Below are 12,776 nucleotides of genomic sequence, written 5' to 3'. Positions count from 1 at the left end.
GCTCAATAGTTAGGGGAACGGACAGGAGATTCTGTGACTGCGAAAGAGACACTATATGGTGTTGCCTCCCAGGTGCGAGAGCTAAGGGTGTTTCAGAGCAGCTGCAGAACAGAGAGGGTGAGCAGCCAGAGGTCATAGTGCACATGGCACCGATGACAGAGGTCGAAAGGGGAAGAGGTCCTGCGCAGTGGGTGTAGGGAGTTAGGGAAGAGGCTGAAGAGCTGGATCTCCAAGGTAGAAATTCCTGGATTACTCCTGGTGCCATGTGCTAGTCAGGACAGGAATAAGATGGTTGTACAGATGAATGAGCGGCTGAGGGTCTGGTGCAGGGGCAGGGTTTCAGATTTCTGGTTCATTAGGATCTCTTCTGGGGAAGTTATGACCTGTAGCAAAGTGACAGTTTACACTGAACCCACGGGGGACTACTATCCTTGTGGGCAGGTTTGCTGGAACTGTTGGGGAGGGTTTAAACTAATCTGGCAGGGGAATGGGAACCAGAGTGAAAGGGCTGAGTGTGGGGCAGTTGGTATACAAGCGACAGTGTTATAGATGATTGCACAGAAGATTCAAAGGATTCAAGGTACATTTTAATCAAAGTATGTTTAAATTATACAACCTTGAGATTCCCAAGCATGAGAAAATCTGTAGAAACTGGAAATCCAAGCAACACGCACCCACAAAGTGGCCCAAAACATCGAACTGTTTACTCTTTCTATAGATGCTGCCTAGCTTGCTGGGTTCCTCCAGCATTTTGTTTGTGTTGCTTAACCTTGAGATTCGTCTACTGACAGGCAGCCACAAAACAAGAAACCCAAAAGTATCCAATTGAAAAAAAAGACCAACATCCAATACACAGAGAAAGAGGAAAAAAAAACAAATCATGCAAACAACAAGAGCAAGCAACAGCTTTCAGAACCAAATTGAGTCCATAGACCCGAATCTCAGAGCAGGCCAATATCCTGGTCGGTTCATCATATAGCGGGCCAAATCACCGCAAAGTTCACAGACATGAAGCGCGTAGTATGCAGAGCAGTCTCACAGCCTCCGCGCCACAGACAGAGGAGTAAACATCACAGAAGAGAGCGGAAATGGTCTGAGCCTCATCTCTGGTCTTGTCATTTTGCCTTTGCAGCTTATCTGGGCAAACACTTAAATCGCCCAAACAGCAGATTGGGCCACGCACTAGGACGCAGGCCCCACCGCAGTACGGTCTAGACCCTGCTCTCAGCCCAAAGACATTCTCAACCTTTCCAAGTCGGCTCGGCACTGATCCAACCTCACTCCTCCGCCTCAATTCCCCTCCGAAACGTTTGCTCCAACTCCATCTATGATACCACTACTGACGATTCTGACACTGCCTCAAACATGACTTTGCAACGCTCCAGCACAGTTCATCCCTCGAGTCAGCTTCACCTTCACACTCACCTCTTCATTGTTTGTAGTGATACTTTACCATAAAGTACCCAGAATAAGTGTTATTAATATTTTAGTTGAACTTCTTGCCTTTTGAACTACCTGCAAGCTGTCGTCTGACTTCCGTAGCAACATCTTAAACTGGAGAATCTTAAGCCAGATGTAGAGTCTTTGTGGGTAGAGCTAGGAAACTGCAAGGATAAAAAGACCCTGATTGGGAGTTGTATACAGGCTTCTGAACAGTTGCCATGATGTGGAATATGAATTACAATGGGAGATAGAAAAGACATGTAAAAAGAGCAATGTTGTTAGTCATGGGAGATTTCCATATGCAGGAGAGTGGGACAATCAGGCCGGTGCTGGATCCCAAGAGAGGAAATTTGTATGATGTCTATGAAATGGCTTTTTCGAGCAGCTTGTGGTTGAGCCCACTAGAAGACAGGCAATTTCGGATTGGCACTTTGGTAGGAGAAATAAAAGTGTAGACTATTTTCCAAATGTGGAGAAAATCCAAAAATCTGAGGTGCAAAGTGACATGGGAGTCCTCATGCATGGTTCCCTAAGGGTTAACTTGCAGGTTGAGTGTGTGAGGAAGGTAATTACAATTACAGCATTGATTTCGAGAGGATTAGAATGGAAAACCAAGGATGTAGTGTTGAGGCTTTATAAGGCACTGGCGAGACCTGGCTTAAAGTATTTTAAGCAGTTTTGTGTCCTTTATTTAAGAAAGGATGTGCTGACATTGGAGAAGATTCAGAAGAGGTTCACGAGAATGGTTTTGGGAATAAAAGGCTTCTGAACAGTTGCCAGGATGTGGGATATTAATTACAAGGGAAGATTATTAAATTAAAAATTATAAAAGGAATAAAGCGGTCACTGGAATTTAGAAAACTATAAGAAGATCTCATTGAAACCTTTCAAATGTTGAAAGGCCTAGATAGAGTGGAGATGGAGAGGATGTTTCTTTTGTTGGGGGAAGTCTATGACCAGAAGGCACAGCCCCAAAATACAGGGACGTCTGTTTAGAACGGAGATAAGGAGGAATTTCTTTAGCCAGAGGTGAGTGAATCTGTGGAATTCATTGCCACTGGTGGCTGTGGAGGCCAAATCACTGAGTGTATTTAAGGCAGTGATTGATAGTTTCTCAATTACTCAGGACATGCAAGGTTATGGGGAAAAAGGCAAGAGAAATGGGTTTGAGGGGGAAATGGATGAGCTATGATGAAATGGTGGAGCAGACTCAATGGGCTGAATAGCCTTTTTCTGCTCCTATGTCTTATGGTCTTAATAGAACTTCTACAAATTCTCTTGTTCCTGTGTGATCAGAAAAATATTGATTTCCATTCTCCTTTAAGTCTGATAAACAAATTTATCAAATTATTGCTACTTCAAAGAACATTACAAAGCAGCAAAAATCCATTTGGGACCTTGTGCCTATTCAAACATATTGTGGCTGATCTTTTACCCCAGCACTATTTATTCTTATCTAACTTGAATAAAAGGAGTGAATCAATTTCCACAGGCCTTTTAGGTAGGTTATTCTAAAAAGTCACCACCCTCTGGGTGCAGAAAGTTCTTCTCAGTTGTATGTAGCTGATCTTTTATTTTTAGACTTTACTCTCTGGCTCAAGACACACAAGATAGGAGAAATATCAATTCCTCATCTACCCTGCTAAACTTGTAAGAATTGTGTACATTTTAATGAGATTACCTTGCTTACTTAGAGAGTGTATGGGCCCTGTCAATTTAATTTCTCCTCAAGTAGAGGAATTTGCCATCCAGGAGTCAATCTGGTGAACCTCCACTGCACTTCCTCTATTAAAAAATATAATCTTCCTGGAAATGGAGTGTACGTGATATGCACAGCAAAATGTTTTCACTCTTAAAATATAATCCCCTTGCAATAAAGGCCAACATAATGGATGCCTTCTTAATTGATTGATTTACTACCAGAATTCAGTCGTAGATAAATATGGCAGGAAAACATGCCCTCCAACCCATCGAGTTCCATTCAACCAACAAGCATCCATTTTTACACCAATCCCATCCTCACCAATTTTAATTTCCCGCTTCCTTATTCCAGATTTTAACACTCTTCTTGAGGCAATTTTACAAAGACCAATTAACCTACCAACCTGAATGCCTTTGAGATATGGCAGGAAGCTGAAACGCCTTGGAGAAACCTCTCCGGTCATAGAGAAAGCATTCAAACTCCGCACAGAGAGCACAGCGGTTGGGATCAAACTCAGGTCACTGTTTCCGTGAGGCAGCAGCACTATCAACTCTGCCACTGTACAACCCACAAGATGGCTCATTAGTCCAATGTCCTCAGGACAGCTGCAGTGAGGTGACGACTGTTGCTTTACATCAGTTGCCTGTTACATTCTGGATAAATTTTATGGGTCATCTTAAATGCCACCATATTGTCCAAGGGGCAGGTACAGGGCAGCCATTTGCCTGGCAAATATACATCCAAGAAATCTCCACAGGATAATTTCTGAAACAATTATTCAGTTAAGCTAATCAGTGGGTTTGGATAATCCCAACTTTCAAAGCTTCTTTCTTTCTTCCCTTCCTTGACCATTTCTACAGCTCAATCTATGAATTCCAGAATAAACAAACTGTTCTACCTATTACACTGCTGTTAATTTTCAAAGGAAAAATGAAATTAATAGTCAGGTTATTTTAGGTGTAACTGCCTTAACAGAACACCCACCTTACTCCAAAAGCTATTTAAAACTGCTAGTTTGTGCCAGTGACTGAAAATTGTTCTTTAAAGCATTACACCAGAGAAGTCTGTTGTGGTGTTGGGCCTTCGTTGTGATGACATGCAGAGTGGTGTGGAGGGCAGTGGTCCAGGTGCAGGTCAATGGGACTCCGTAGAATAATAGTTCGGCACACACTAGAAGGGCCGAAGGGCCTGTTTCAGTTCTGTAGTGCTCTACAACTGACTTAAAAGCTGGTCCCAGGACAGATTGTTAATACTAATGAATTTAAAACTACTGACCATCATCAACTCTGTTCTCCTAATAAGGACTGGCTCATGGACCTCTGGCTTCTTCCTCTTGTAGTTGATAATCAACTCTTTGGTTTTGCTGGCATTGAGTGAGAGGTTGTTGTTGTGCACAGTCACAAGTATCAAGTGGGTAGGGCAGGGGGCTAAACACACAGCCCTGTGGTGGACCTGTGAGCGTGGAGATGCCGTTGCCAATCTGTATTAACTCGGGTCTGCCGGTGAGGAAATCTGGGATCAAGCCTCAGGTCTTGGAGCTTAATGATGAGTTTCATTGAGATGATAGTGATGAATGCTGAGCTGTAGTCAATGAAGAACATCCTGACGTATGCACCTTCATTGTCCAGGTGCTTCAGAGCTGGGAGTGAAGAATCTGATGAAGGGTGACCAGCGCTGTCTCCACCCAAACCTTTCCACAATGGCTTTGCTCATGCAACTGTTTTGCACAGACTGGAGTTGCACCACAACCTCATTGTCTTGAGCAATGGCAACAAAGTCCTATTCTAATCTGCATTAGCCATAGAAGGCAGCAAAATAACTCGGTGTGTTCTGAACCTGAATTTCTGAATGATAGTTTGTAAAATGTGTGCATCATTATGGAGTCAGTAACACAATGACAAATGCCATCTGTTGGAAACTAGCTTCTCCTATCCTTGAACAACACCCAGTTTATCTGGCAGTTCATTGTGCCATAAATACTCATGACACTCAGAGCACAGCATGTTACATGTCCTGGCCTTATTGGAATTGAGTACCTGAGCTGTTGTTTTGAAAGCTACTTTGGGACTGGTCCTAAAAAGGACATACCATTCATCTTCAATGCCTAATCTTACCTTTGATGGCAAATAAAAAGAAAGTAAGAGCATATTGAGGGCTGTCAGTAGCCCCGGAGCCTGAAATACTGACAATAATCACATTCGTGTGGGTTAAGTATTGGAAGTGGTGCAAAAACATGCAAGTGAGCAGGGTCCGATAAACAGTTCAGTGGAGATGCAAATATGTTGCTTGTGCCATTTACTAATTATTTATAAATATTGTATATTAACAATTAATGGTATAGTATTATAAATATTTATAACATTAATTGGCTGATACTCCAAGGATGACACTTGGGATTATGCCTAGCAATATCAGGTAAAGTAGGAAGTTTCATTTCATCGTTATATGCCAGTGCTGCTCTTCACATGTCATATGGCAGCTTGAGATAGTTGATACACAAGACTTGAAAAGAGATGGCTGCTGAACGGTAACCTCATACTTACAGCAGGAAATACTTGGCTTGCAGAGATTAGGCATACTGGAGATGTCATTCCCACCATTTGAGCCAACACCAGTGGATAGAGCTCTTCTGCTTTCCTGTTCCCCTTGATCTTTATTGTGACCGTCATTCACAGGCAATTTGTCCTCACTGTTGGGCATTATGTCTGGATTTATTTCCCCCTCCAAATCCAGTAGAAGAGGAAATCTGTTGGTTAAAAATGAAGATGCATCCTTCAGATCAATGCTCTCTGTTCCTCTGTAATACAGAAAGGCACCTCCCAATTGCCCAGATATTTAGAATTGTCCCCTTGAGGGGTGAAGTGGGAAAGGAGACTAATTACCAAATGTCGAATCTACATTGCAAAAGGTATCTGAAAAACTGCCTAAAGCCCACTGCACGTTCACCTTCACTCATTCTCTCGTCAAGACTCTGGTGAGTCAACACCTTGGCTGCAGTCAACACTGATCTCCTGATGCCAGAGCCTTGCAAGATTTTCTCTTCTGTTGTGAGATTAATATCAGGTAAACCCTGCATTGTCTTTGTATGTAAAATAGGTTGTCACTTACATAGTTATCAAAAAATTAAAGTTTCCAGTGTCTAACCACACATTAACATAGAACATAAAGTAGAACTGCACAGCACAATACAGGTCCTTCAGCCCACAAAGTTGTGCCAACCTTTTAACCTGCTCCAAGATCACTTTCTTTCATCCGTGTGCCCATCCAAGAGTCTCTTAAATCAGGGGTCCCCAACCTTTTTTGCACCGCAGACCGGTTTATTATTGACAATATTCTTGCGGACCAGCCAACCAGGGAGGGGGGGGGGCGGTATGGGGTGGTAGGGTTGCCAACGGACAACAGTAGCAGTCAAATACGCTGTGTTTACCCGAGAAAGACTACCATGACCACGAAGCCTTGCGCGGGCACCAGTGCGCATGCGTGTACGTGTCGATTTTTTTCTACAAATCGTTTTTGGCGATTCTGTTCGGGGGGGAATCATGACTGGAATATAGGTGATAAGAACTATAAGTCACTTATAAGTGGCTAATACACTGAATTTCATTTCTAAAAGGGTTCATCTAACGAATTTAATATTAAACACACAGCGCATATTTCCCTGGCATGACTATAGTGATAAGTCAAGAGCATCATAACATTTTAAGTAACATTTGGATATCAAACACACAGCACATATTTTCCCCGTATGAACATATAAAATCATTGCAACACACCAATATCGCTGAATCAGTGGGAGCCCTGGGCTTGTTTTCCTGCAACAAGACGGTCCTATCGAGGGGTGATGGGAGACAGCGATACTCAAAGGGGGTTCCTTATGTCCAGCCTATTCCGCAATTTAGTTTTCGTTGCATTCATTGTAGAGATATGTTGGAAGTGGAAGCAACGTTTTCAGTGCTTTCATGGCTATCTCAGGATATTTAGCCTTGACTTTGATCTGGAATGCCGGCAGAGATGTTATGTCAAACATACTTTTCAGCCCGCTGTCATTTGCAAACTCGAGGAGTTAATCCCCTTCCCGCGCTGACATGGACGACGCACGGGTAATGACCTCACGTGCATAGTAACCTCGTGTGCGTTCAAGCTCAATAGTGGGCGTGACAGGGAATGAGGAAAGGTGCAGCTGACTCGTATCGCCAAATCATATCATTTCCTCATGGCCCGGTAGCACATGCTTTGCGGCCTGGTGGTTGGAGACCACTGTCTTAAATGTCCCTAATGTATCTGCCTCTACCAAATAGCCACCGCTGTATATAAAAAAAAAACAACCTCTGACATCCCCTATACTTTCCTCCAATCTTGTTAAAATTATGCATTCAGACAGGAGGGGGAGGGATGGAGCCAAGAGCTGGACAGTTAATTGGCAAAAGGGATACGAGAAGATTCAACACCACCTTATATTCCGTCTGGGTTGCCTCCAACCTGATGGCATGGACATTGACTTCTCAAATGCCCCACCACCCCCTCGTACCCCATCCGTTATTTATTTATATACACACATTCTTTCTCTCTCCTTTTTCTCCCGCTATCCCTCTCACTATAGCCCTTGTCCATCCTCTGGGTTTTCCCCTCCTCCCCCTTTTCTTTCTCCCTAGGCCTCCTGTCCCATGATCCTCTCATATCCCTTTTGCCAACCACCTGTCCAGCTCTTGGCTCCATCCCTCCCCCTCCTGTCTTCTCCTATCATTTTGGATCTCCCCCTCCCCCTCCCACTTTCAAATCTCTTACTAGTTCTTCTTTCAGTTAGTCCTGACGAAGGGTCTCGGCCTGAAACATCGACTGTACCTCTTCCTAGAAATGCTGCCTGGCCTGCTAAGAATCCTGCCATTAGCCTTGTACTCCACCTTCAAATACGTCCTTCCAAAGTGCACCATTTCACACCTTTTCAGATTGAACACCATCTGTCACTTCTCAGCCCAACTCTGCATCCCATCAATGTCCTGTTGGAATCCTCGACATCATTCTACACTATCCACAACACCAGCAACCTTTGTGCCATCTGCAAACTTATTAACCGACCCTTCCACTTCCTCATCCAAATCATTTGTAAAAATTACAAAGAACAGGAGACCCCAAACAGATTCTCGCGGAAAACCTCCGGACAGAATACTCTCCATCTACTAACTCCCTCTGTCTCATGTGGCATGCAAATTCTGCAGTCAAGTCTCCCTGGATTCCATGCTTCCTGACTTTCTGCATGAGCCTACCACTGTGAACCCTGTTAAACACAGGCATAGCTGGGACCCATGTGAGGGGCCAATGACTACATGTTTGAAGGAAGTGGGAGGAGCCAAAGGAGAAATTATTTAGAGTGAGGACAAGTTCCACTAGGCAGGGGAGAGTGGTGGTGGAGGGGAACTGGTTGGGTCTGGTGTCCAAAAAGAAACGGAGAGTTTTGAGGTCTTCCCGGTGGGGGATGGAGGTGTATAGGGACTGGACATCCATAGTAAAAATAAGATGCGGGGCCGGAAACCTGAAATCATTGATAAGATCCAGAGCATGTGAAGTGTCACAGATGTAGGTAGGAAGGGACTGAACTTTGGGGGGGGGGGGTAGATTAAATAGAGTTGAGGTATGTAGATACGAGTTCAGTGGAGAGGAACAAGCTGAAACAATGGGTCTACCTGGACAAGCAGGTTTGTGGATTTGTGGATCTTGGGTAAGAGATAGAAACGGGAGGTGCGGGGCACGGGAACTATGCGGTTGGTGGTGGATGGGAGATCCTCAGATTCAATAATGTTGGGTTGGGAGACAATAACCTGGTGTTCCTTAGTGAGGTCCTGTTCAAGGGGCAAGTGAGAGGAGGTGTCTGAGAGTTGGCGTTGGGCCTCAGCAAGGTAGAGGTCGGTACGCCAGACTACTACAGCACCTTCTTTATACATGGGTTTGATGGTGAGGTTGGGATTGGTGTGGAAGGAGTGGAGTGCAGAGCACTCAGAAAGAGTGAGGATGGAATTAGAGAGAGGAGGGTCGGTATCACCACCACCCTCAGTTCCAGCACCCCACACCTCCCGTTTCTACCTCCTAGATGTGCTGACATTCGAAAGGGTTCAATTGAGGTTCACGAAAATGATTCCAGCAATGAAAGGATTATCATATGAAGAGTGTTTGATGGCTGTGGGCCTGTACTCACTGGAATTTAGAAGAACGAGTGGGGATCTCATTGGAACCTTTCAAATGTTCAATTGCCTAGATGAGTGGATGTTTTTCATAGTGGAGAAGACTACGACCATAGGACACAACCTCAGAATAGAAGGACGTCCCATTGAGAACAAAGATGAGGAGGAGTTTCTTCACCCAGAAGGTGACGAATCTGTGGAATTCTTTGCCATATGAGTCTGCTTAACCTGGCTGTGAGGCAGAGGTTTAAGGCAGAGGTTGACAGATTCTTGATAAGTCAGGGCGTGAAAGGTTACAGGGAGAAGGTAGGAGAACGGGGTTGAAGGGGAAATGGTTCAGCCGTAATCAAATGACAGAGCAGACTTGATGGGCTGAATGGCACAATTCTGCTCCTATGTCATGTGGTCTTATGTTTCATCATTCAACCCTGATCCGTTATCATCCTGTTCTTCACATTCCTGTATTCCAGTCCTGCCGAAGGGTTTCGGCACAAAACAGCAACTGTACTTTTTATTCCCCATAGATACTGCCTGGCCTGCTGAGTTCCTCCAGCATTTTGTGTGTGTTGCTTGGATTTCCAGCATCTACAGATTTTCTCTTGTTTGTAGAATACCTTGCAGTTATCTTTAATCCTACTCATCAAGACATTCTTGTGTACCCTTCTTGACCTAATAAGTCCCTACTCAAGCTTTTTCCTGGCTGCCTTATAACTTTCAAGAGCCCTGTCTGATCCCTGCTTCCTATGCTTTAAGAATGCTTTTTTCTTCCTGTTGAAGAATGTTTCACATCTCTAACTATGGTTTCTTCATCCTTTCCTGGCTTCAATGGGACGAACCTATCTAGAACACACACACACACACACACAATCCATGGAAAAAAGGAAACAGTCGACGGAGTTTGGGCAGAGACCCTGGCCCAAAACATCAGCCGTTTCTTATATTTTGTGTGTTGCTTTGCATTTCCAGCATCTGCAGATTTTCTCCTGTTTGTAGAACCAGTAAAGCAAAACATAAGCTGTTGTGTCCATTATTTATTGCACTGAAGATCTCTGCAAATTTTTCCATTGTCATTTTCCACAACCCTTCCTAACCTCTTCAGCACTGCATCCCCATTTCATCCCTGACCATCAATTTAGCCCCCCCTCACTTTCCCACCACTAATACCCACCTCCTCTCTTCCTATTCTTATCCAGAATTAGTGTCTCCAAACTCATGCTCCTGTACTCCCGAAAACCCACTGGCCATCCACCCATCTTCAAAAATATTCTTAAAACATACCAAACCACATTTTTCCTGCTGAGAAGTAAAGAAACTGCAGATGTTAGAAATCACTTAGTATTCAACAGGTTAGGCAGTAGGTGCGACGAGAGAGACAGATTTAATGTTTCACGTCAAAATCCATTAATCAGAACCAAAGTTCACTGACTGAAACATTCATCCTCTCTGTTCATTTCAGCATTTCCTTTTTCCATCATTTTCTACTCTTTATTCCTGCTAAGAAGATTAAGGCTCCTTCCACCCAGGTTCGTGATGTTTTGTTATTAAGTAAACCAAGTAACTGAACTAGGAATCTGGACACAATGCTGAGTTCTCCACGGTCGGAACATAATCTGTGACTACTGAGACTAAAAGAGGTCCGACTGTCACACACTGCACGGAGTTTGAAAGCTTCCGACAAAAGAATATTCGGATAATTCAAACCTGAATATAGCACCCGCTGTCACAATTGAGAAGCCGTTCAAGATATACTCGCGCCTGCAGTATTTTGCCTCCTCTATTACTTATTAGTGCTGCACAAATATCTGACATGGTCGAGAGCTGTTCCTGAGTTACTGTCCAATATCTCTCCGCCCTCTGCGTGCACAGACATTGCAAACACGATTCATGACCGAGGAGTGTCGCCCATCCCCAAACACTACTGTCATCCTCCACCGGCTATTCTGGAAATGCCCAGCAGCTCCACAAAAGTTAAACACCTGTCAACTCTTTTGGCGACGTGCTTCCCCAAGTACGGATAGAAACGTCCACCCAGTTATTTCAGACTTTTAGCATTTGAAGTTAGTGTTCTCTTTATAGCAAAACTAAACAGCAACTGCTACACAGTCGTCCACGTTTTAGCAGCGAGAAGCGCATGTTAGATCAAAAGATTAAAAAAGCAATTCCTTAGCATCATTTACTACTTCAAGACTGGAATACATGCAAATTTGAAATGCATATAAACATCTGTGAACCATTTCCTTGAAACATTAGACACAGTAATTTGTTGACTACAGTGAAGTAAATACGAAAATGTATGGAGAATCTAAATGGTTTGTTTTGCCATCGATATTGGAGCGAAACAACTTACCTCCGCGTCCCCTCTTTTACTTTCGATGTTTACACCGACCCGCTGTAATTTCAAATTAGATCCTACCACTCTGCAAACACGGGCCGGATACGCGAGTCATGCTTTTGTATTCAAATTCATAGGGTCGCATTGAAGAGGATCAATTGTCTATTTAGATAGTATCATTAATGCTTAACTGATATATGCGAGGTCTCCATATGTTTCATTTATTCGAAAGGATGGCAGCGCAGTATTTTAATTGCTTTTATGCTCCCCTCGTTCAATGAGCTCTTCCAATATTGAAACTAAACAGCGCCGAGGCTCCGCCTCCTAGTCGGTTGCAACCTTGCAAAACATTTATTAAAATATCGGAAAGGTCCATTAAAACCACATTTATGAATATTGATCAAAGGGTCTAATGCTGAATGATTTGCAAATCTATATGCAGAATAATTGCATTAAATCGTGAGTTCGATTTGCAACATAGAATCAGTTTTTTTTTAAAAATAAGCAGCATTTTACCATGGCAACAAGGAAGTGATTATATGACAAACAGCCTCGGTGCCAAGAGACGTATATTAATATTATATGAAAAGAGAAAGGTTTACATTTCTAAAGCGCCTGTTCTGACCGCAGGATCACAAAACAGTTTTCAATCTATTGATTGCAGTCACTCTGGTGGTACAGAAAACTGCAGCCCCCGTTCTCCCCATTGTACAAAGACTCTAGAAGGGGCGATATTGCAAATCTTAAGTTATTTGCCCCAAAACCGTGATCGGAAACTTCGACCTGAACATTGAACAGAGACAAATGATATTAAAAAGAAGAGACGAGGTTGTTCTAGCAGATAGGGTGAAAGAGAATCCAAGGGCTTCCACTTATCCTTTCGTTAAGAGCAAAAGGATAGCAAGGCACAAAATTGGTCCTCTGGAAGATCAGAGTGGTCATCTAGGAATGGAGTCAAAAGAGAAGGAGGAGATCCTAAATGGATTTCTTTTGCACTTGTATTTACTCAGGAGACTGAAACAGTCTATAAAAATGAGGCAAAGCAGTGATGAGTGTCATGTGTGACGCCAAGCAGAGCTACCGGATGGTTGATGCTAATGAGAGAGATAACGGAAGACAATGG

General features: G+C 43.4%; 1 protein-coding gene across 1 annotated transcript in view; it reads right to left on the bottom strand.

The window, feature by feature from the left end:
* Window positions 1–11,766, bottom strand: part of LOC134355569 (T-complex protein 11-like protein 1) — a 38,162-nt gene extending 26,396 nt beyond the window's left edge. Inside the window, exons 1-2 of the mRNA XM_063065617.1 lie at window positions 11,669–11,766; window positions 5,689–5,891 (exon numbers count right to left, since the gene is read on the bottom strand). Coding sequence (XP_062921687.1) covers window positions 5,689–5,845 — 157 coding nt within the window. The 5' untranslated portion in view covers window positions 5,846–5,891; window positions 11,669–11,766. The remainder of the gene's footprint in view (window positions 1–5,688; window positions 5,892–11,668) is intronic.
* Between the last annotated feature and the right edge of the window lie 1,010 nt (window positions 11,767–12,776).

The sequence above is a fragment of the Mobula hypostoma genome, chromosome 13, assembly GCF_963921235.1.
Source record: "Mobula hypostoma chromosome 13, sMobHyp1.1, whole genome shotgun sequence".
In the NCBI taxonomy this organism is placed as follows: Eukaryota; Metazoa; Chordata; class Chondrichthyes; order Myliobatiformes; family Myliobatidae; genus Mobula; species Mobula hypostoma.
The sequence above is the reverse complement of the archived record's forward strand: the minus strand, read 5'-3'. Positions and strand labels throughout refer to the sequence as shown.